Source organism: Canis aureus, chromosome 4 (genome assembly GCF_053574225.1).
Source record: "Canis aureus isolate CA01 chromosome 4, VMU_Caureus_v.1.0, whole genome shotgun sequence".
Taxonomy (NCBI): Eukaryota; Metazoa; Chordata; class Mammalia; order Carnivora; family Canidae; genus Canis; species Canis aureus.
In genome coordinates this window covers 70,019,490-70,045,072 of record NC_135614.1, presented here as the reverse complement: position 1 = coordinate 70,045,072, position 25,583 = coordinate 70,019,490, and the positions used below count along the sequence as shown (strand labels likewise).

Genomic DNA, 25,583 nt, shown 5'->3' with positions numbered 1-25,583 from the left:
ACTGTGTTTTATTTACCCTTGTATTTCTTACCTCACTTAGTGCTTAGAACCTGATAGATACTTTATAAAGATGTGTTGAATGAATGAGTAAACTAATATATTTATAAATGGATCAACCCATCAAACAACCTACAATTTAATTTCTGGACTTTTCAACAATGAGATTTCCCTTTTAGCTTTGACGAAAATAGAAAAAAAGGCATCACAGTCCAGTTTTTAATATTACTTTATAACAACATTCCATGAACTACGAGGTAAAATTCTTATGTCAGTTTTGCTAGATTAAGATGTTAATGAAGAAAAATTCATGAGCCTTGGCATTCTTTTTTTAGCTGTTCTACCTTCACTTTCCAAAAGGGCAAAATGAACATCTGTGTGTCTGGAACAAAAGACAAATTAAAAATAAGAGGTTAATTAGGCATTAAATTGACATTTTAAACACAATTTTAGTGCTATAGAAGTGGTGAAAACAATCATTTCAAATGTGTTATTTGGGGGAGGTAGATTTTATTGATTAGTTTACTCAAAAGCTGACTCAGTCTGAACAATTAGAATATCAAGCAAAGAACACATATGAAACAAGCTTTGGGAGAATTCTCCATTAACTATTATGATTGTTGCAAAAAATAATAATAACATGTTTTGCACAGCTTTGTTATCAGGAGCCTTTACATTTGACATTTCAGAAGCAAGGAAAGCGAATAGCTTAAGAAGTTGAAAAGCCAATTCATCATGATGTCTGACATTTGGGAGCTGATATTATCATCTGTAATTTAAAATTCAGAATTTATAAAGTGCAGTCATATAATACTTCCCAGCAAACAAAGGTCTTGCTGAAATGTCTATACTTATCTGGGAAATAACATAGAGTCACAAAAAGCCGATGCTTTTGAATTTGAATGTTTATTCCTCGCCACCTCACCCCTCAAATTTTATAAAATAATGAATTTCTACCTTCTGCAATCGGCAAAATTGTATGCACAAGAAACTGATTTTATATATGGAGACCTCTTTCATCATGGTTATGAGTCTTTTCTTGACCATGTATCATGTGATGTTTGTTGATCATTTGTTTGCTTTATTTCTAATCGAAGTATGATAGCACATGAAAATATATTTGGAGCTACTCTAGGATACTGCTGAGAATACCAATCACCGTTGTGCTATTGTGTGCTTATGCACAAGGTTTTCTAGTCCAGAGATTCCGATCTGACAACATCAGGAAGTATTTTCAGAAACAGCTGCATTAGAATATATCCATTTGGAGAAATTCTACAGGAACCCCAGCCCCTCAGCGTCCTGGGGCCCAGGTTATCTCCTTGGACCTGAAACTGATCTTCCAATTTCCTTTTCATTAACGGAATCAGCATTAAGATGGAGATTTCTGGTCTGGCATTGATAATCTTGCTGCTTTCCTAAAGACTGGTTTGCTCTGTGCACTATGCTCAGCTTTCTTGTAGTTACTTTCAGATGAGAGAAACAAAATATTCCCTTTCTTCGCTTCATACAAATACTTCAAGAAAAGGTACCCAGTGATTTGTACAACTGACAACTGCAACCATTGCTCCAGGGCAGATTGAGAAAAACTCATATTCTCTTTAACACAACCCAGAAGTGCCTGTTCATCTACCTTATGGCAGAGGCATGTGTTTCATTGCTGCTCTGTGATCTAATTCAGAGGAGAGATAGCTGCGGCATTTTCAACTGATATATAAAAATAGCTGGTTGCACTAGACACTGTCTGACGTCAATGAAATCATTAAAAAGCAGTGACCAGTCTGCAGAATGTCTCTGATTGCAGCTCAATGTGCAGATACTTAAGCCACATCATTTTTGATTTTGACAGACAGCTATCTTTCCTTACTGTAAGGTAATTTTCATCAGTCATTTAGCTAATATGTGGTTAAAGCTCAAGTTCTTCCTACTCTTCCATGGCACATAATCTGATGTAAAAATTCAGCCACATTTGAGAGGGTTCATATCCTGTGGAGATAGTGGGAATGGACAGTTGAGGACCTTTGGAAATTTCTCGTAGACTTCTAAATAAATGTGAGCCCACAGATTAATTAGTATTGTATTGGTTTCCCACCACAGGATTTGTGCTGAAACTTTTGAAGGTGACTGAAGACACTTATAAATTCTTTCCAAAAGGTGGAGCTCATACCAAGAACCAGATACAAATACCAAAATGCCAGATGGGGTCTGGCTCAGGAGTTTTCCAAATCTGCTATCCTGTTAGAAGTTTGACTGCCTTTCCCTCCAACATGGAGTCCCCTTCCCCATTCCTCACTATCAAGATAAATCCTAGCCATCCTGAAAATCACCCTCAAGTCTTGCCCAATCACTCTGCCATCATATTATATTTCCCTTTCCTGATCAAACTACTCCAGTCCATAAACTAGTTTAGACCTTCATCAAAGTCTCTTTTCACTTTCACAAAAGAATGCTTTCCTGACCTGTTTCTGTTCACTCCCTCTTTTACCATACCCTAGAGCAATTCTTCTAACATATCAGTCTGATTATGTTAGCTCCTTATTTAACACCATCAGTGTCTCCCTATGTGAGAGCTCACCAAGCTTCATGCCTTTTAATCAGATGAACTCATTCATGTTCTAGCCAGAGGCCAATTAAATGAATCTGTTGTTCTCCAGCTCTTGGGACCCTTTATTTTACTCTATCCTTGCATTTTTATCATCAGCCCATTCCTGCAACCATTTCCCTTGTGATATACTTCATCTATAGTGCTCGCCCTTCACACTTGACAGATTTGGCTCTCTTAATGTTGAACAGTTGTGTTCTTTTTTGAACTAGGTTTGTAATAGTGCTATGACTACTTAGGGAACCGTGCTACTCAACCAATATCCATACTAGGTTCCTTGTGGAACATAGCTCAACTTCCTTTTGGGAATAGACCAGATGCTCCCTTATTACTGCAGGATAAAACCTGTGGCACACTACACAGAACCTGAATCTGTGGTTTCAGACTGTTCTTCCACCAGTTCCACCATACACCTTATAACAGCCACTGGGCCCATCACAATCTTTCATTCTTCCATCAAACTATGCCTTAAGTTTATGAAGCCCCTCCACCATAGTTACCCCCACCAATTTAATTGATCCTATTTACATGTTCCCATGGAAATGCATATTTATGTTAAGTACTTATGTTTTGTAACTGATGGATATCTGTTTCTTTTTTCCTAAAACTTGACTTTCCACAATGTAAGAAGCTAATATTTTATTCTTTTCTATATCTAAAGATATAGATACAATACAGGGTCTGCCAAATTATGGTTCCTCAGCAAGTGCAATTTTTTTTTTGTACACTCACAACTCATTACTTTTACTTCAGATATTGTATTACATTTGTGATTATGTAATTATCTGTATGATAATTGGTTTTAGCTTTCTCTTTTATAATGTAAGTTTATTCCATGAGAGCAAGTATGTTTATATATTGTTCACTTTTGTATCTATAGGAAATAGGAGAATACCTGAAAAATAGGAGTTTTTCATATTCATTCAATACACGAATGTCTCTTCCTTAGAGTTCAATTATTTATTGAGATTATGAATCTTAATTTAGGCTTGGGCATACAATTAACATCTCTAATGGCTGAAATGATGACTACAGGTGGAACATTGGATTATGTGTTATTCTTTTTGGCAAAATTCCCTTCCTTTTAACTGTGTTGGTAAGAAGATATTCACATTTGAAAACAGAATGTATAGGAAGCTAGCAGGCTATATCACAAGCTTCTCAAGATAAGATAACCTGTGATTCTGGACTTGGGTTAGTTAATTGCCTAGGTTGGCACATCATTGAGGAGTAGGACTTTGTCCTTTTGTTTAAGTGCTTCATTACATAGGTGTTTATAACTTGTTGGACAGATGCAGGTTGTAGTTAATGACTGAGAGCCACCACTAAGCAACTATCAATGAAAAATACAGAGCAATCAAATCAAATCAATAAAGATAGTAAAGATGAATTACAGGAAGAGATGATGTAGTTAGACTTAATACTGTCTGGCCTGTTTCAGTCCACTTGGAATGTGTTTTTGGCTTAAAATACATTTATTGTAAACCATGTTGTTATCGGCAAGGTTTTTAGGACCCTTGGAAATAAAATTATCTTTCCTTTTTCTTTCTTGTACTTTCTATTTTAGTGCAAACAGCATGAGATTGGGAGTCAGGGAGTCCTGGGTTGAAATACTACTTACAAATATTGCAATGTTTTGAACATTATTAGCCTTTGAGAGGTCCTGCTTCTTCAACATCGTGGATGTCAAGGTTGAAATAAACAATATGTATAAAATGCCTGGCAAATTACTGAAGCTGGATAAATGTCAGTGTTCTCTTCCTACACATTATCCCTTGATTTTTTCTTTCTTTGTTTTCCTTACCCCAACTCCTTTGTCACAGTCTTCCCAGTCTGTGAAACTCTTGATGATTTTCTTTAATTTCCAAGGTATTGGTTGGCTAAAATGTTAGCCTAGAGATTCTCCAGAGTTCTGTAATTTAGGAAAATTTGAGCCTTCCCTAAGCATATCAGTAACTAGTGAAAATTCTGTTTTTTATTTTTTTTAAAGATTTTGTTTTTTTTTAATCGTGAGAGACCCATGGAGAGAGGCAAAGACTTAGGCAGAGGGAGAAGCAGGCTTCCTGTGGGGAGCCAGATGTGGGACTTGATTCCAGGAACTGGAGATCACAACCTGAGCTGAAGTCAGATGCTCAACCGCTGAGCCACCCAGGTGTGCCTATTTCTTTATTTTTATCTGTTTCCTTTGACTGAAGAGTTTAGAATCTTTCTTCAGTATGCTACATGTCTACAGCTAACCAATTTCTAGTTGGATATTGTAAGCTTAGATTAACTGAGTTAATCTAGAATTTTATTGGGTTGAGATTGGGCTATAGTTATAATAGAAGGCAGAGAAAAGATGGGTAAATATAATGTAGCCTAGTGAAAAATTATGAGATCTGTAGTAAAAGGACATTGCTAAAAATCATCCTTTACTTGTTAGCTAAATAAATTAAAATAGGCCATTTAAAAACTCAGTTTCTTTATTTACAGAATTGGATACTTTTCTGACAGGGTTTTTGTGAATTTGAAAGACATAGTGCATGTATAAAGTTTATTTTAAAAAGAAAAGCATTCTAAATGTTGTAATTTAATTTTTTATAAGATAAGGCAAAGGCTAGTTCCCAATCCAGACGTGACAAAAGAGGGCCTGACTATGTATTTGGAAAAAAATGTAATGAAGGTTAGCTAAATGGAAGCAGACCAGAAGGAAGGAGATCAATATTTGTTCAGTTCTTAGAATTTCCTGGGGCACAGAAATTCTAACTCATACTTCTCTGGTAGATGCCCTAGAGGAAAGGAAAGAAACTTTGGCTTCATCTTGCCTCATCACAATATCCAGAATCCCCTAGATGCCTACCAGAGAAAGTTGGTTCAGCTTTTTCTCAAGAAGTTGTTCCATGCAAGAAAAAACACTCAGCCTGACTCCTCACCCACGGAACTAATCTGATATCTATTAAACTATTGGGATGGGACTTGAAGATGGATTAGTAGTTGCTAAAAATATTCTAAGAGATTAAAAACAAAGCCCCTGGAATGCCTGGGTGGTTCAGTGGTTGAACATCTGCCTTCCACTTAGGGTGTGATCCCAGGGTCCTGGGAACAAGTCCCACATCCGGCTCCCTGCAGGGAGCCTACTTCTCCCTCTGCCTATGTCTCTGCCTCTCCTTCTGTGTCTCTCATGAATAAATAAATAAAATCTTTTTTTTTAAAAAAAGAGCCCGCTCTAGTGCCCATATCAAGTGGCCCAGGGATAATTAGAGGAGTTGAATGGGCAAAATTGTTTACCTGCTCACTATGAAACCCCTTCTTGAATTCTTCTATTTTGGTTACCATTTGGCATTGGTAATTGGGAGACGTGAGATGAGAGTGGATAGCTTAGAATGAAAGAAACCTAGAATTCTCAAACTGAAAAGTTGACAGATTACTATTTCGTGCTCTCTCCTCTCTTTTTTTAACTTCAACTCCTACTCAACCATCCTTACTCTCAGCTGATGAATGTGCTTTCAGTTTTACAGAATACACCATGGCAATCACAGGAAAGGGTCCACAAGTTTCCACATTATATCTATTCACTGGCCTGCATCTACACCCTTATATTATCTTTTGAGAGAGAGAGAGAGAGAACAAAAGAGAGAGAGCATGAGTGAGTGGGTGTGGGGAAGGGAGCAAGGGAAAAAGGAGAGAGGCAGAGGGAGAGAGAATCTCAAGCACACTCCACGCTGAGTGCAAAGCCCAATGTGGGGCTGGATCTCACAACCCTGAGATCATGGCCTATGCCGGAATCAAGAGTCTGGCACTTAATTGACTGAATTACCCAGGCGCCCCTGAATCCTTATATTCTGTTTTCCCTCTTGCTACTGCAGATGAGGTGTCTATGTTCCTAGTAGGGCAACATGTTCAGTTGTCCATCAGATGCCATTCTCACATTCTCAGGGCTATTTCCCCAGTAATACTCCTCTCCTGCATCAGTAATTTTCCCTCCTGGTGGATTAGTCTCATTATCTACTTATAAGCTCTTATTTTCACAATCTCAACTAAACCTTTCCCCTCACTTTCCTTTTAGTAATCATTCAATTCCTTTACTCTTCTTAAAAGCGAAACTCTTCAAAGTGCAGTCTTTACTCACTACCTCTATTTTGTCTCTGCCATTCTCTCTTGAATTCATTCAAATCATGCTTTTGCCTCTATTATTCCAATAAAAGTACTGTGGTCAACAAGTTCCAGTAGCTAAACCCAAAGGTCAAATATCAATGCTCATCATAGTTGTCCTTTCAGCACTATTAGACACAATAAATCATTTATTTCTTTTCTTTGATTTTATCCTTTTTTTTGAAGTGTTTTTAAATTTCTTTAGTTTGGTTTATTTATTTATTATTTTTTTAACTGGACTTCCAGGATGCCACTCTTTTCTGGTTTTCATCATCCTCATTAACCACTCCTCAGGCTTCTTAGCTGATTCCTCTCTATCTCCCTCACCTTAATGATGAACATTGGTGTATCCTGGGGGCTCAGTATTTGCACTCCTTCTTTTTCAATGGTAATTTCATTCAGTCTCATGCCTTTAAATCCTAACAACACCTTGATGATTACCATTGTGAAACTTGAAACATAAACCCTTAAAATCCAGACATATATATGCAACTGTTTTGTTGGCATCTGTACTTGGAGTTTAATGAGTTTATTAAATTTAGCATGTCCAAAACTGAATTTTTGAGCTTTCCTCTCACACCTACTCTTTCCTTGTCTTCTTCCTTGCAGTTTATGTCAAATCAAGTTTCCTTGGAGTCATCTTTACTTCCTCTTCCCTTTTCAGTCCAAAAAGAAAGTCTTGATATATTTGATATATTTACCTTCAAACTATAACCAGAACCTACCACATCTCTTCACCTCTACTGCTACTATCCCAAACCACCATCATTTTTTAACCAGAATTATTACAGAAGACTTTTAAGTGGTTTTTCATGTCTACCCTAACTCCCCTGACTCTCTTGTTAACACAGTGCCCAGAGTATTCCTGTTAAATCATAAATCAGATCATGTCAAGAACTTTGACACACATTGAGCTGGCTTCCATTTAGTGCAATTAGTTGTTTGATTCAGTAGACTGCACTTTTAAGAAGCAATATTCCTGGGAAATATTAAGGGAGGAGAATTCATCCACAGGCTCATCTTTTGTATTTGTTAAAGTTTATCCACATGGGTATTAATTGCTTGGCACTTCCAACTTGTGCAAGTATGGGTTTAGGTGCCTGGGGGTCTGCAGTAGTATCAACAAGAAGTCCTGGGGCAGAAGGAAAGAAGTTATATCCATCAGAGTCCACACAGAACTGGAGCAAGACACAGATGAGGCTAAGATGACTTCGGGGATGCATGAGATGCCCAATAATCTCTGCCTGAAGTGTTCTTCTTCAATGTTGACATAGCTCACTTCACCTTCATACAAAGATGGTCTTTACTCAAATGCCATCTTCTCAGTAAGACGTTTTCTCAGCTTCTTATTTAAAATGTAGTCACCTACATATTCCTAATACACATTTCCTGCTTTGTTTTTAAAAATTACTTATTAATTTTTATTGTTAGCCTTCCTCACTAGACTTTAAGCTCTGGGATAGCTGTGAGTTTTGTCTGTTTTGTTCATTGTTGAATTACCAGACTAGCATGTAGTATGTATTCAACAAGTAGTGAGTAAATTACTTATAAAAATTCTTGACTGGTACTGTAAGCTTTTACAAACATTTGAATTAAATACATGGAACATTCTAATTAATGTGTAGATCATATGTTTATTTTGTCAAATAATCAAATATCTTAAACATTCAAAGATAAGGTGGAGTATTTCCTATGTAGGTCCTAAAGCAAATAGATGAAGGAGAAGATTTGTTAGTGTCCACTGATCTATAGGACGCTAGTTTGCAAGCTTCTTTATTCTTCTAAGTTACCTTTTAATAATTTTCTTTGTTGATCTTTTCCATTAAATCTCTATAGAAATAACTACAAGGATTGGTGATAAGCTCATTCTTTGTTCCACCTGTCCCTGGATGTTAATAGTGAATCCCTGTGAGTCAGACAGTAATAACAGAAGACCTATGAACACAAGGTTCTGAATGAAATGGAATGTTGAAACAAAAAGGTGAAGTGGAAAAAAAATGACCTAAGTTAGTTCCTATAAGCATACATAATAAACATCATAAGTTATGAATGTTATTAAAAAATAATCATCGAGATCTGCTTTATTTGGTTTAACTCTGAAGAAGCAATACTATTTTCTATCATTATAATTGAAGGGGAAAAAGAGCCAAATAGTCAGTAGCAATGGTAAAACTTTTTTCTTAACAGTATTATTTTCTTCTGGGTGCTTGCTATGTGGGGGCCTGGTGAGTCATTGATCCAGATATGCCTGCATCTACATCCTGGTTCAATCAATTATTAGCTTATGTGGCTTGGGGTAGCTGTTAAACAAGTCTTGTTTTCTTTAAAGAAAGTTGAGATGATAGTACTTAAACTTCAAGGTTAATATTCTTTTTTAAAAAGATTTTATTTCTTTATTCATGAGAGAGAGAGAGAGAGAGAGAGACAGAGACAGAGACAGAGACACAGGCAGAGAGAGAGAAACAGGCTCCATACAGGGAGCCTGACATGGGATTGGATCCCTAGTATTCCAAGATCACGCCCTGGGCCAAAGGCAGGTGCTAAACTGGTGAGCCACCCAGGTGTCCCCAAGGTTAATATTCAACAATTAAGAACGGATAAAGAAAGTACTAGTTCATAAAAGATGTTTAGTGCAGGCTAGATCCTCCTATGTTAACGGTTATCAAGAAACAACAATGTTGTCATAGAGTGTAAAATAAAAGCATGAAGTGAGACATAAATAACTTAAAGTAATTAGACTTTTGAATTAAAAATAATAATTTTATGTGATGATTTCAATTCTATTCGTATCAAAGATAAAAAGCATTGTAATTGGCCCAGCATTGAAGATCACTCTGTTGAAATGTCACAGATAGGACACCTCAGATATTTGAGCTCCAGGATTATGGTGTTCTCTTAGCACTTGTATAATTTAGAGAAACTTTCTCTTCCCCGTAAAAGTTCATTTGCTGTCTAGAATATCTCATTAAGCAACAAAAGTCTGCTTAAAGTTAACAGTCTAGAATATTGCATTAAGCCATAGAGAGATAATTAAATTCAGTTTGCAAACTAAGGAAGTTGATGTCCAGATGTGCCAGTTACGAATTTATAGCTCCAAATCAACACTTCATTGCCTGTGTTGTGAAAATATAGCTGGGTCCTTTAAATAGATCTCCTTTGTCAGCTGTCACAATGTTAAGTTTTAAGGGTTAGAGCATATTGGAGGGAAACTCTTTTTGGGTTCCTGGACCCAACTCCAACATGGGTGTTGGCAGGACTTCCTATATAACATCAAACACTTCTCGCCCAAACCAACAGGATGTCCACAAACTCATCTCAATTCTAACCCTATCTCCCCAGAAATAGCATTAGGTTGCATAGGTTGAAGGTTCAGTCCTACACAGACTGTCTTCCTCCACACTCCAGATGCCAGCAGCAAGTTCATGTTGTTACCTGCACTTCTGTCAAACTGGCTACAAATCAGAGGCTCCCAAGTCCCCCTCCTTGAGTTCAATTAATTTGCTACAGCAGCCCACAGGACTCAGAAAAACATTTTCTTTACTAGATTACTGGTTTATTATAAAAGGACATAACTCAGGAATAGTCAGATGGAAGAGGTGCAGAGGGAAAATCATGAGGGAAAGGCGTGGGAGCTTCCATATTCCCTCCAAGCCAGAAGCTTTATTACATAGGCACAATTGATTAAATCATTGGCCATTGGTGATTAATTCAACTTCTGATCCTTCTCTCCTCCCTGGAGGTCTGAGAGTGGGACTAAAAATTCCTACCCTTTAATCACATGATTGGGTCCATTGGCAATCTTCCCCCCACTCTTAGGTGGGGTCCAAAAGTCATCACATCAACATAACAAAAGACACTTTTTATCAGTGTCAATGCTAAGGAAATGTCATGGATTTTGGGAGCTATGAGCAGGTAATTATGGATGAAAACCAAATATATATATTTCTTTTCAATCACAATATCATAGAAGCTAAAGGAAGAAAGTGTTATTGTCTTCTGGCCTCAGTTTGAACCTCTTGCCAGCCTCCTGCCAAATGATTGCTCTAGGGCTGGGTTCCTGCAGTGCACAATGCTCAGAAACACCATCAGCTAGCAGCTTCTCCCAGGGATGGCTCTGTAACAGAGACTCTTGTGTATAGCACACCTCCATCCATGGTTTCTCCTATACCTACTTGAGCAACATGCAATGAATTCTGAGGCATTACAGCTCCCTCTGGATGGCTTCCTCCAGAGGGCAGGTTACCATCAAGTTTCAGTGACAAAGCATCTCAGCAAATGCACAATAAGAAATGGATCTTTCTCTGGGAGGACTTCTTTTTTGGAGGCTCTATCTCAGACCTGGAAGTTGAGACTGCTCATTATTCCTGTTATTTCTATATTCTTTAGAGTTCTAATTCTTCTTACTTCAGGCTAACCAATTCTCTAGTACTTCAATATTTTGTTATAGTTAATAATTATTTATGTTAATCTTTCCCTATTCAAGTGACTATGTGGTTTCTGTTTCCTTGTTTGATCCTCATGGGTACACTAGAGTTTATTATTATCTATATGGGACCACGAGATAACAAATCTGTTCTACCTAGATGCCGTTCTGTTAACTTGTTAACACAAGTCTATTATATCTCTTGAAGTGCAACCAAAAGTGGTAAATAAAAAAGGATAAAGGAATTATTAATCCTGTACTCCTTCTACTGGGGAAGGCATCTACAGAGACATGTAATGGGGTGAGGTTGTAGGAAAAAGACACATTATTTGAGCAGAGTGTGCTAGAACATTATTTTTTAGAGTTACATAGTAACAATGTGAGAATGTTGTTTTTGGTGTTCAGGTCTTCCTGTATTGTCAGTCTATAAGAAAAAGAAGTTCCAAATGAGTCTTTACACAATGGTAATTTGAATTTCGACCCTGTTTTGATTTAAATTTATTAAACAACCAAACCAACCACTGAACCGTAGGGGAAATCTATCAAAAGAAAGATGGATGATACATTGATATTATGTTTGAACACACTGTGGTTATTCCAGCATTTAAGACATTTACTAATTGATAGTAATTTGAAGAGTGTCTGCCAACGCGATCTACTTTGGAAATAGGGTCTTTGCAGATGTAGTTAAGATGAAGTCATACTGGATTAGAGTTGTCCATAAGTGGTGTCTTTATAAGAAGAGGAGAGTACACACATAAGCGTGGAGGACAAAGCAATATGGGGAGGGAGGCAGTGACTCATCCATAAGCCAGGGAACACCAAGGGTTTCCTACAACTATTAGAAGTTAGGAAAGAAGCATAGGATGGCTCCCTTCACCCCTAATCTTCCAGCACTAACCAACCAAATGTGCTGACACCTTGATTTCAGACTTACAGTCTCCAGAACTGTGAGAGAATAAATTTGTTATTTTGAGCCACCCAGTTTGTTATAGCAGCTCTGGGACACTAATACACAGTTATTGTAGTACGTATTGGGAGTTCACTGGTAAATAAAACAAAAACCATTCATGTCCTCATGGCTGCTGGTCATCTTTTGACATTTTCACTGGTAGTTTAAAAACCTGTTTTTATATAATATTTTTATTTGGAAGGCCCTTTTATGTTTGCAGCATCATAAGAAATTGTAGCTGCTGAAATGGCAGCCAAAATTTGGTAATGTGGCCTTGTGAGGAATCTTGTTAGATGGGGTCATCTAATAAGGCTTCAGTTCAGTTATTACTAAATAACTTTTGAGGAAATCCTGCAGAAAATCCTACGGAGCTCCTAAACATTAACATACACACAGAGATAGACACCGCACACTAGTTCATTCACTTCCTAAATTCAGAAATGCTTTATCTCAGGTATTAGGTAGATTCGACTCAGCCCATAATTTCAACAGTGACCCCAAGAGGACAGAGTTGATGACTTCTGAACCTCCTGCGATTAGTATTGATTAGGGAGAAATGATTTAGTGCTACCAAGGCTATAATTTCTCCCATTATAAAACCGTTAATTTCACTTTATTACTTTCTTCTGGAAATGGTCTTGCTCAGAATTGCCTGTTACTTCCCTACAGCACGAATCCTAGCCTGTATCTCGTTTGGACTAAACAGCACACCTAACATCTTCTTGTATATTCTACATCTTAAGGATTTTCCTTTCTCCTCTTTTTATATGAATCACTGACTTTATTCTTATATTCTCCGTGGTGCTCTTAGCATATTGTGCATTTTTTTTTATATTGTGCATTTTGAATGAAGACTTACTTCTTTATATGAATGGCTTTAGGGATATAGATTTTTAAAGTTTTCAATACTGACATCTTAATTGCCTCTGGAATGTGAATAACACCTTAAAACATACTATTTCCCAGATGGTAAGAGCCTAACATGAAAAAGAAATTAATTAAAAATGACTCCAAGGAAAGTATATGTGAAAGTTTTCTCTAATAACTTTGCAACTTTTCTGTAAATTCATTGAAATTATTTAAAATAAAAAAGTAAAACAAACAGAAACCCTCTAAAACATAAACATTAAAAATCTACTTAATGCTAGTTTTTGCTTTCTTATCTCCTTTGCGACTTAGAACTGAAGTCAAAGCCATCAAGTCCAATCTGATGAGTAAAGAAAGGCAGTGCCCCCATCCAGTGCATGATCTCAGAGGTGATTGGAAAACCTTGGTAGAGGACATTGGTATTTGTGCCTGACGGGAGCACCTTCTCACACCTTGTAGCAGAGCTTCGATTTTCCTTGTAAGTGACCACCTCCCATCCCACTCCATTCTCATTTGTGCAGTGCTCAATTGGGAAATTGACTTCAGCTCCAAATCAGACCAGTCACACTCAATTCTGTTTCTTGGTGGAAGTTATTGGGAAAAAGAAGTGCTCCTTGGTCATCTTGACTCAATGTAGAAAACTCTACTTAAATATAGTCAGTGCAAAGGAAAGTAAAACTGAGAGATGGAGAAAATTCAAGCTTTCATGAGACTGTGTGAGATCCCAGACCCAGTTTATCCCAAAGCTGCTTGTTTCAGTTTCAAATAGACTGAGAAGTAGCCCCCTCTTTTTTGGGGGCAGGGGGGAGGGTGCTTAAATTAACTTGAGTTGGATTTCTATCACAAACTGAGAAAGTAAGAATTAGCTTGGACTGAGAATGTAAAATCTGCTTGGCCATTCATCAGGCTGGAATAGCAGGCAGAGATAAAGCCAGTTTGGCAAAGTGAACAGGAAATGCTCTTTCTCCCAAGGGCATACTGTGGCTCTAAAGTGTCCTAAGAATGCCCTTCTTGAATGACAGTGGCTACCTGAAAATCCAACAGTAAGAATGAGACATCCCACTCCTGCATGCAGGATCTAAGTCACTCTGATGCAGGTGAACAACCTCTACTCACAACCCAAGAGCAGAGCTTTGGAGAAGGGGTTTTCTCACATAGCTATCTTCTTTGTAGGGCCAAACACTGGGTCCACTTTGTAGTCCAGACTCTATACAGCTTTACTCAGCTTCGAATGTATTAAAATAGTGTTGCATTGAAATGTCATCTAAACTTCACCCTTTCACAGAAATCTGTAACCCTCTCCTTTCCTTTGTTTTGTAAGATGACCCATGTTTCATCTTCTGTGTGGTCTCCCTCATAATAATGGGCAAATTAATCTGATTTTTAAACTGATTAAACATATAAAACTGATCTGAACCAGTAACAAGTAGTTACAGGTGGCTTCAGGTTAACTAAATGTAAGAAACAAAAGGGTTTTAATTATTATAGCCTTTTTCCAATAATAATTCCTCCACCCAAATTGGCTTTATTTATTTACCTTTAAAGATTTTATTTGTGTATTCCTGAGAAACACAGAGCGAGAGGCAGAGACATGGGCAGAGGGAGAAGCAGGCTCCCCATGTGCCCCCCAAATTGGTTTTAAAATTAAAGATCTGGTCATGTAATTCTCCCCCAAAGTAGATCTCCTGGAAAACTCAAGACTTCAGAGTATCTCATTTGGACTAAACATTTATCGTAGGATAATTTCTTAAGAGAAGGCATAGCCATGAAGATAAATTCGACTAGTTGTTTTAAAGTTGAGCTCCATAGTAGTTACTCAGAGTGGGATGCCTGTACCAGGAGCATCGGCATCGTTTTGGGGGGGCTGTTTGAAAGGCAGAATCTGGTGCCCCAGCCCTAACTTGCTGAATCAGAGTCTGTATTTCATTAAGATTCTGGTTGTTGTGTGCATCATAAAGTTTGAGAAGTGCAACCTCAGGGAGTCCGGAATGTTTTCATAGGGCTTTCCAAGAAAACTCCCAGGTGGGCAAGGGGACACACGGCTATTGGCCTTTCCCTTATGAAATCCATCTTGTGATATATTATTTTGTGAGTTTTACTTTTTACTCTATGTAAATGCTTCTTTAATTTAATACTTCATTGTGAATGAGCTCGTTGAATTGTGAGAGAATAGGTTTTGTTTGCAGCGAATAAAGGTAGGATCCTACTAAAGAGAAGCTATGAACCTAAACATTAAAGTCCTCTACCCAATTCTGTCATTTGCATGGAGATGGCTGCTGGGAGAAGCTGCTGATTCTTTTAGAGTACGAGCACCTGGGGTCCTAGAATGGCTCTAAATAACAGAATTGAGAGGGTGGGTCTATCAGAGGCCTATAGGTATAAGAACCAGGAAACCTCGTAGGATAATTTCTTAAGAGAAGGTGTAGCCATGAAGATAAATTCGACCAGGAAGAAAGTTTGGTCTTTAGAGGGAAGTAGTTGACTTTGGGAACATCATGGGGGCTTCCACTGGAATTAATTTCTGTCCCAAGCCCATAGATAATGGGGGAGGAGGGGAGAGAAAGAGAGAGAACTGATTTTGGGGTAACTACTATTAGGGTAGTAGAGTCTGTCTATTAGAGTCTAACATAAAGGAAGGAGAAGTATTTCACATTTGCCTTTGTTCAGCTTTGATTGCTCACCCCTTTGGCACCTGAGGGCTTTACCTTTGCTGTGATGCCCAGCTGGGGATAAGCAGTGCCTACTGGACAGATTCTTGGCTCTGGTGGAAAAGAGGCCAAGATTGGAGGCTGAAGGGAGCATCGAGATGAGGAAGTAACAACAGCCAAAACAGCCAAGAGCTGGAAAATGTGTTTGTTTGTTTGTTTAACTAAGCATACAGGAAACCTCTTCTGGGAACCCAGGAGAGTGTGGGGAAGGGAGCAGTCTTGTTAGAAGCAGGAGCTGTGGAATTCTAGTTAATGTATTCAGCAAATCCCACTTGTGTCTACATGCAGAAGCAGCATGGAAAAGTTTGCAAGAGATTTTGTGGAAATTCAAAATGTAAAAAAACCTGACAAACCCCCAGACAAAAAACAAAATAAAACAAAATGTAATCCCTTTCCTCACCCTTTCTCAGCTCTTTTTAAATAGCTGCATCATAAGCCAGTTTCCCTGGGTAGATATTCTTCGCAATGACTGAGTTGACTTTATGGCTAAGAGATGGCGTTTTTCTGCATTTGGAGTGAACACCATGCAGTATATTTTCCCCTAAATTCCTCCAATGTTAGTATTTCTCCAAGGAATACAAGACGTGGAGGATACTGACTTATATTTTTTTGAATCCTCCTCACCACAGTGCTCAGCATGTGCATGGCCCTTCTCAAGCACTTGTCTACCATTTGATTGGGTCACATCTACTCACAATTTAATTTCATTGTGTCCAAACATGTTTTAATAACTGCCATGCCCTGGGAATGCAGAAATAGCTAAGATGTGCCTCCTCTTGTCAAAGTTTAAGTCAAAGACTCAAAATCTTATAGTCCAATGAGAAAAGGATTATTGGTTCTATATTAATATTTTCTGCTTTTTCCTCATGCCAAAATGAAAACCAGTCTGCAGACATACTTTCCCCGCAAAATGAAAGAAGCACAATTTAATAATAGCTGAGCACTTGTGTTGAGGCAAAAGATTTTCTCTCAATTATTTCTCGGTAAAACCCCAGGAGGTCAAGTTTACACATTTCCATGAGGTTAAAAAGTGTGAGAGGAGAGTAAGTATTCTGACAAGGAGTTCTTCAGGAACTGTCAGCATTGGCATTCTTCACCATCCTCCTCTGCCTGTCACTGAGGGCACTAAATCCCCCTTTCTAGAATTCAATGTGGTTTTAATGTGGTTCACCTTTACTTAATAGCTAGCTGCAGATGGTTCCAGGAATATGTCTATCCACTGAACTGAAGGATATATGTGGTAGAAGGTGCCTCGCTATATTCAGGTTTGCTTCTTGAACTTGATTCCAGGGCAGCCTTTATTATGGTTTATTATTAAGGACTATGGTGAAGCACATGTTGAGAGAGCCAATGCTGAAACCATCCATCCCAGGATTAGTAAGCCTCAGCCTTACTTTCTACTTTAAAAGAGGTATTTCCTCCAATTTCAGGTGATGTTTTCACTCTTTTGATCTAGAAAGCATCACCATTTTTACCCTGTGTGGAAGAGACACTTCTTTATGGAGTCTGTTTTACCTTATGAAGTCAGCCTCTCGTGGGAAGGAAAAAGTTTCATCTGAAGTGCTGGAGGCAAGGAGAGGAGCGAGAAGAGATGGAGTCTCCACTTCGGCTGTTTTAGAGTCATGGATAGAATGTGGCAGCCGAGCTTGAACACAGCGTTCCCATGCATGAGGACGGGGAATATGGCAGGGAGAGATGGGGAATCCACTGTTCATTAATGCTCGGCCCTTACCAACCTATTCCCAGTTGTACTTGCTGCAGAAATTGTCTTTTTCTTCTTAGGTTTTCAGGAACAACTGTGTTCAAACAGCTTTACTCTCTGGGGATATTACTTTGAAAAGGTCATTGAGAACAAATGCATGTTTGTTTGTTGTTTATTTATTAAAGGACAAAATGACGCCACCTGTTAGCTCCATGGAGAAAGTACCAAAGATGTGCTTCATCCATTTTCCTAAGGGACATTTTAGAAATGTCTTGTAGTACTTAGCAGGGAGCCTACCATAGAGCACGTATTTGGCAAATGTTTGCTAAATAACTGACTAAATGAACAATGGCTCCCATAAACTATGGCAATGTTAAGGACAAAGATATGATTATGTGGAGCATTCTTCACAGGTACACACTGTTTTACAAATGTAGAAATCACTACAGCTTTATAAATAGAAATCCTCAATGTCATGAACCCATGAATGTATCTAACAAGCAGAGGTTTTTTGGGGGGACTTATGTCCAAGTTCAGTCCCCCAAATAATCTTGGACTGTGTGTTTTTTGTTTATTTTTTGTTTTGTTTTGTTTTGCTGAATGGTATTTAAAGTACTATTACAATACTTAAATTTTGTTTGAAGGCTGACTTGAACCCCAATCCATAGACTTTATTTGGTGAAATACAAAGGCAATTTCCTTTTTGAAATAGTGTTTCATGCATTGGGCATAGTGAAGGCTCAGCAAAAGTAGATTTCCTTCACCCTAAGCTTTTAGCCCCAGGATGGCATTTTATAATAATAACACTAAATTAATGTAATATTTCTGTATTGATATTGGTCTTCTTTGTGGTAATATCAGAAGCTCAGAGCATCAGACTTTGGAGATACCTAACTTTGATGTAATGGAAGTACTCGTGGCATTGCCTTTATTGGTGGAGAACATATCTTTTCACAGAGGAAATCCTTATATTGTGATTCATATTTTTAAAAAAGAATTATATTTTCTCATGCTCTGAATCATGTTCCATGTAAGAGATCTACTTTTGGACTTATAATAAAGCATTGATGAATATGAGATAAGAATAATAAAGATAACTGGTACCAGGACTTTATTAGCATTTCACTGGATACAAAGAAACTTTTTTTACATTAAGAACAATAATCTTATCCAAAAAATTCACATTTGCTAAACAGAACAGTGGCAGGTATGTATTTTCTTTACACCACATTAAATTATCAATGACCAGATCCTAAAAAGAGAAGGCACAGATCTGTCTCCCTCTGGTGAATTTCTGGTGTCTAATGAAGGAAATGTCACCAGCTTTGCAAACTTCCATCCTTTAGAAATTAAGCAAATCAAATAAGAATATCTGTAAGCAGGGACCATGAGATGGAAACGTTGTAATAAGGAATTTGGATTTTATTGTCACTTATAGGAATTTCAAGAAAGGAGGTAGGTACCAAAAATGTTCCAAAACTCTATCCACATTCAGACCACATCAAGGATTCACTGTTGGATACAACAGTCTTTGAAAACTCTATTTTAGGAATTCCATCATAATTCTATTCTCTGCAAACTGTTCTAGAAACTGGCCCTAGATATCTTTGTTCTTACCCTGGGGTATCTTGAGTTTTCAATTCCTCTAAAAAAAAATGCTGGTTGTTATAATCTGCTTTGCCAAATCTCCCTGTCAGGTACTGGTTCATTGTCAGGGTCCATGTTCTATCCCTTGAACAACCAAGTTTCCTGAGAAAGTTCTGACAAAGTTGTGCCTATATCCCAGACTCTTTTTACCTTTCTTTTTTTCAGCAATCAAGAGAGTTTTTTTTTTCTGTATCAATGTTCTATAATTCCATAGATGATCAGTTCTAAACTGATAAAAATAATTTGTGGTAGGGTGTAAAGAAGGGAGTAATGGATTAGACTGTTACCTCTGTGAGTGAAAAAGAAATTGAATTTTAAGTTGAGTTGGAAAGTACTACCACTTTCTAGGGGCATTTTTAACATGGAGTGTGTTTGGGGGTATCCCAGTTACTGGGGAATGTCATTTATGGGATTAATGGGGGAGACTCTGGAATGATAAAGGAAAATTTTCAATGTGGTGGCATTAATCTTATAGAGGCACTTGCTTGATTATGCCATCTATATTTGAGTTGGTCCTTTGTAAAGCATTCATGGAACTTGGGATTGACCAACACTTTCCTTCACGAGGGGTATTAGGACTATAGATTTCCATGAGATATCTTAGTATAGGGGTTTAGAAGGAGGTAGGAGCTCACCATCCATTATATATATAGCTCATCTGAAAAAGAGAAAGGCAAGACAGATAGGGCTGCCAGATTAAAGAAAAATACAGGACACATCCAATTAAATTTGAACTTAAGATAAACAATGAGTAAGTTTTTAGTATGTCTCATGAAATGTTTTGAAAATTCTTATACTAAAAATATTATTTATCTGAAATTAGAATTTTACTGGGTGTCCTGTGTTTTAACTGACAAGCCTAAATATGGAAAAGAAATAATTGAAGATGGAGAAAGAAGAGGTCATAAGAGGATTGATTAATATTCCACACCCAGATCCTAGGCTCAAGGAAGATGACAAAGTTTTTGCTTTGAGCATGACAACTCATGCAGATCCTTGAATTAGTCACGCGTTTTCTATTGCTAGACTACACGTAGGCAGAAAGCAAAAGTGTAAAAGGATGTTGCATGCCTGTGTTTTGAGAAGGGAACCATGTTGGAACCATCCAATGTTGATGGGTCTTTAGCAACTCTCACAGAGCCTAGGGAGTTCATCTTAACTGAGAAGATCCAATCTTTAAAAAGCAATGGTTTTGAAGAAAGGATTTTTTATGGAAAACTTATGCTTACATGCAGAATGGTTCCGTGTTTGGAAGAACAGCTTTTGAAGTGCACTGGTTCTGTTGCTGATGGAAACAAATGTGAATCTAATTTTCTGCATGATAATTAAGTTAATAAATGATTGACATTGGACACTTTTGAGAAGCTTCAGGTGCTCCACAAGCTTAACTATTTGCTTGAGGGAACTCAGGTAATTTCTAAAGCACATTCCTCATGTGATTTTTTTTTTTAAAGGCCATTTTAAACAAAAACATTATTTCTCTTGAAATTTTAATCCCAGATTACAACAAAAAATGGCAATGATTTAAGGCTGGTCATAATGTGCCCTTTTTCTTTAGGATAAGTTTGATTTTTGATAAGATACAATATATTAACACACAAACCACATACAAGCACATATTTTTGACTCATACAAATATACATTTAGAACTAATACCTATGAAATAGTATCACAAATGAAATAAAAACTGCACAATTTTCAACAGATTCAATCAATACATTTTACAAATTCTACAGAACATTTTATTGATGTCATTGGGAAAACAAACAATTTAGAGCATTATTTAAAACTGTATGTAACACAGGAGCCACCAAGAAGTTATGGCAAATATAGCATTTACACCATTGTGTCACTGAAATCTAGTTGAAAAGACTAAAGTGCTGTAAAATAAAAATACCTTTAAAAACCTTGCTTAGCATATCCTGAAGGACACTGTGCATTGTTTTCTGTTAGCAACTCAAAACTCGAGCACTCTCTCTATGGAACTCTCATTTGGATGAGTGGCCAAAAGGTAGGAGATTGTGTCACTGGATCTGTAAAACTCTAGAACTGGAGACTCATGAGAACATGCATTTCCTGAGACTTCCAACTTTCCAGTCCTGAACAGGTAACTCTGGCTAAAACATGTCAGGACCTCAAAGAACTTAAAACAGCTTTTAGTAAAGATGAGTGTCTGCTTGTGATTTATATTCAAGTCCATCTTCAGTTCTCCAGCCTTGAAGTGTATTGACAATGTATTTAGACTATTACTGCTAGGCATTTCTTGTTTATGAAGGTCTTATTTTTCACTGATTTTCTAGAGATTTTTTCCCCTCTTAAATATTTGAATTATGTTTGTGCCCATTAATGTAAGAAATGTTGATTTTAAGAATTAAAATGGCAATAGAATCAAGTTGAGTGATTGGAGAGTGCAGTTTTAACTTGAATAATGTGTGTGTGTGTGTGTGACATGTGCATCCTGTGTGTGTTTGCATGTGTGTATACATACAGGTGCATACATGCCAAACACTTCATGCTCTAGTACATTCACTGTTAGGTGGCGCTCCATGAAAAGTGAGTTTTCCCAGTATGGCTGAAAGTGAATATTGAGGTCATATAGCATATCCTAAGGCTTTTCAAAGATGCCTCCTCATTCTCTGCACTCATATGATTGTGTAGTAATAAGGGAGACATGAATGATAATGGCAGGAGTGTTCATTATTTTGGTCCTTCAAAATTATAGACAGGAAAGCAAACCAAATAAATGATATTTCTTGCATATTTTCCCTCATCCCACCCACACCTTTGATTTCCTGCAGCAGATTGACTAAAAGTTGGATTTTGTTTCTGTTTTTTTGCCTTGCAGGACTTGTGGCATAAAGTCTTAAGAAAAAAAAAAAAAAAAAGAAGAAAGAAACCGATCCAAAACAAAAAAGTGCACCAAGATGTATCTCCTACTATCTTGGGGCCTATTTGTAGCCCTTGTGCTCCTAGCTCTCTGGAAAGACAATGCCCTGCTAAGACAAAGGAGCATAGGCTGAGGGTAAGCTCTGATTGCATAATACTAGTCCTCACCCTCACTGTTTATTTAAGGCCCACAATCTGTTCCCTAAGTGTGCTCCAGGGCAGGGCCAATGGACAGAAGACAGCCAAAGATGCCTTCTCTCCATTCTCCTTTCCAAGGACTCCCTCCCGGTGATCTCCCTCTAGCTGGAGGACCCCTGGTTCACTTCTATCTGTTCCCTCCTTTAGAAATTAAGGCAAGTCCATTTATTCTTGGTGCCTGCTACATAGGGACTATAAGTCCACATGGAAATCATAACATTGACTTGAAAATACCTTCTGTCAAACAAGGTTTCTGTGTGCATATCATTAATAGCAATAAAAAGCTTTCTCCAGTTAAAAAACTGCACAATTAGTCTAAAGCTTCAGTATGTTTGTTTTTTCCCAGCACCTAAATGACAAATGTGACAAAGCTAATTCTAAGCAAACATTATAAGAAAGCATCTAAGTGCAAGAAAATACAACATAGTTACCTCTATATTTTATTCATTCTTCATTAATATGTTGAAAGATTTGTTTTCTGTCATATTTATAAGTCAAATCCTTGTGTCATTGCAAGTGTGCTTGGCTAAAGATCCTCCTGAGGGATGAATAATGAATCATCAGAGAGAAAATCTGCTCACAAAGCAAATTTACAGGATGAAAATTTCAATAATCCATAGTCTTTTAAAAAGGATTTATATTCAATTGCACATGAATAACAGGTTAAAGAGATAAAAAGATAATAAACCACAAGAGGAGGAAAGGTGGACAGAAAACCATATTTGTAAAATAATTAAGTCCCAAGCTAGAATATTTTACAAAAATATTTGAATATGATTGGCTACTCTACTTTCAAAGGTCTTACTTCTGCTCTTTTCATCCCTTGTTAAGGGCTTCAGTCTAAAATTAAATTATTTAATATTAACAATGTTTTCACTTGAAAAGAACTGTGTGTCTGGCCAGCTCTGTGTGTGTCTGTGCACATCTGTATCTGTCTGCTGGTGGGAGTGGGTGGATGTTGGCATACTGTGTGTAGCGAGACATAAGACACACAACTGTAATGTGGAACTGTTGTGTGTATATGCCTGCTATAGGTCTACCAAGCAGACCTATACACGCTGCATAAGCATTCTCTTCGGTATAAACAATTTCTCTTGCTTCCCTGCAACTGCTAATAAATACTATTTTCTGACAATGAATATTTATAATCTTATAACCAGCTCTTGATTCTTCATAATCTTGACATAACCGTGGGATCAACCTCCTGACCTAGATCTAGGAGATTAAATCACATGCCCTATGTTTAAATTAATTAGAAACTGAGGGCATGCTTTTTTTTTTTTTTTTTCTGTGGCCCTACTTTGTATGGACTGCATTTTCCCAAGAAACTATTGAAATGCAAATATTTCTAAACACAAACATAAAATAATTCATAATCACAAGAATTTCAGCAATTTAGAGATTTGTAGAAGTGCCTCACAATATTCTTGTGAGGCACATAGGTGAAGGCTATTGTGCTCTTTTAAAGTTATCTTAGAGCTGTCAAATATTACAAGGACACCAAAGAGGAATCGAGGCAAAGTCATGTTACCATTTTTATTTTCCTGTAGACCAGGACTATCAAACGTTGGAATACAGAAAGGTTCCATAAAACTTTTGCCTCTGCCATAGTCTTGATTCTGGGGTAGGATAGAACCCAGAAGTGATGGATCACTGTGAATTTTCAGTGCATCTGCCCAGATCATATGTATTTAGAAATCTCATAAAGACATTTCATGGATCTTTGACACATTATGGGTATAGTTTCAAAAACTGCTCTAGTTCTTTCTGCCATCCTTCCTTTTTCCTCAACTTCAAGTAAGAATTTGAGTCAAAGCCTCTCAAAATATGTTCTGCAAAACCTGGGATTTAGAATTACATGTTTGGAGATCCCAATTTCATAGGAAAGCTTGCACAATCTTTGACTTCTGTCTTCTTTTTTTCCTACCTTGTCTTTTTTAATCAAGAGAATTGTTAGGAGAGATTTTGTAAGAGTTCTTTTCAGAGTTTCCTGATTTTAACACATTTGTCATAATTTTTCATTTACTGAGCATTTGCAGGGCAATATTATTTAAGACATTCCTGAATTAAAATGGCATCCATCTCTTTCCCCCTCTCCCATTTTTCACTACAGAGTTGGCACAAATAGTTCTTCCAAAAAAGTTTTTACACTATATTTATAGCTGCCTTAAATAGAAATACTGTGAAACGCTGTTATTTTCATATAACACAAAAATTACTGATTATGTCTTCCAATATTACTGATGCAGGGAAACTGACTTGATGCATATTTTCTATGACCAAAAGTTAGCAATGATTGACCAATTGCAGATGGCTACAGAATATTATATTATACCAAGTCTCACAAAAACAAATTTCAGTACAACAGTGTAATACACATTACGTTGGGCATTCAATTATTTTGAGTCCCATACAGCATCTGATTAAAAAGAGCGCGCGAGAGAGGGAATGGAAAGGTTCACTTAGAGGAATCATTGTAGGAGCCCTACGCTGAAATCAGAAATGCAATCAAGTAAACACTCATGAGTTAATACGTTACAAAGACTAATTCTGAAAAACAAAACTCACTGGTCTTTTTTTATCTCTAACACTAGAAGCAGATTTTGCTCATCAAATGGGAAATGAAATATTTATAGTAATGCAGAGTACGATAATAGTCACTGAAGAAATGGTTTCCCCTTTTTCCCACCCACTATCAGCCTAATCCCCTCAGAGACCAGTGGAATAGGAAGATTAGAGTGTTTATAGATAATATGTCTAATACAATGAGTCTTCTCTATCTTACTCATGGATGCTCCAATGGTACAATCAAGTGTTGGCTTCTCCTTCATCAAAGACATAGTTGAGCTTTATGACAGTGCTGATGAAATCACCAAGTTCTACAAAATCGGCAGTGACAATATTGATGCCACTCTCTCCTGGCTTCTGTGTGCGGACCCACTGCATCATGGCAGGAAGAGCTCTGAGAAAGGAAAGAAAAAGAGAAGTCACAGAAGGCAGGACACTATTTTTCAAGCTTACAATAGCCAGGCTTTCCTTTAGTTTTCTAACATATTAAAATAAATGCCTCAGTTATAGACCTCTGAAGGGACTCTGCAGGAGAAATATTCACCATAGTGGTCCATATTGGACTTTTCATCTTTGGCAATCTTAGACGTGTGAGAGTTTATAGTGCAGCTTTTCCACTAAGTGAATGACATTCTTGTACTCATATTCCAGTTTGTCATGGTGTGATTGCAAACCCTGCAAAGCTAATGGGGGTGGTGAGGTCAGAACTGAATACATGCACTTAACAAACATTTATTATGAGCTGGCTACTTTCAAGAAATATGCTAGATACTGTAAATAGATACGACAGCAAAAACTCCTGCATCCAAAGAATGCATGATTTGGTGGTGGGCAGGTGCATAAAGAAAAACTTTTAAAATGACACAATCAGGACAAAGAGGGACAAATAATAATAATCATAA

At 37.3% G+C, this 25,583-nt stretch overlaps 1 protein-coding gene across 7 annotated transcripts in view; it reads right to left on the bottom strand.

Annotated features, from left to right (window-relative positions):
- Positions 1-208: 208 nt before the first annotated feature.
- Positions 209-25,583, bottom strand: part of PLCXD3 (phosphatidylinositol specific phospholipase C X domain containing 3) — a 184,400-nt gene continuing 159,025 nt past the window's right edge. For 3 of the 7 annotated variants that reach the window (XR_013378589.1, XR_013378591.1, XR_013378592.1), the window contains 3 exons: positions 24,899-25,075; positions 22,545-22,651; positions 209-379 (listed from right to left, as the gene is read on the bottom strand). Coding sequence is in view for 3 of the 7 variants with exons in the window: in XM_077896109.1 (XP_077752235.1) it covers positions 24,922-25,075 (154 nt within the window). In the remaining 4 variants the exon portion in view is untranslated. Of the gene's footprint in view, positions 380-18,470; positions 25,076-25,583 lie in introns of those variants that run through there. The other 4 variants (XM_077896109.1, XM_077896108.1, XM_077896107.1 and 1 more) reach the window with 4 other exon arrangements.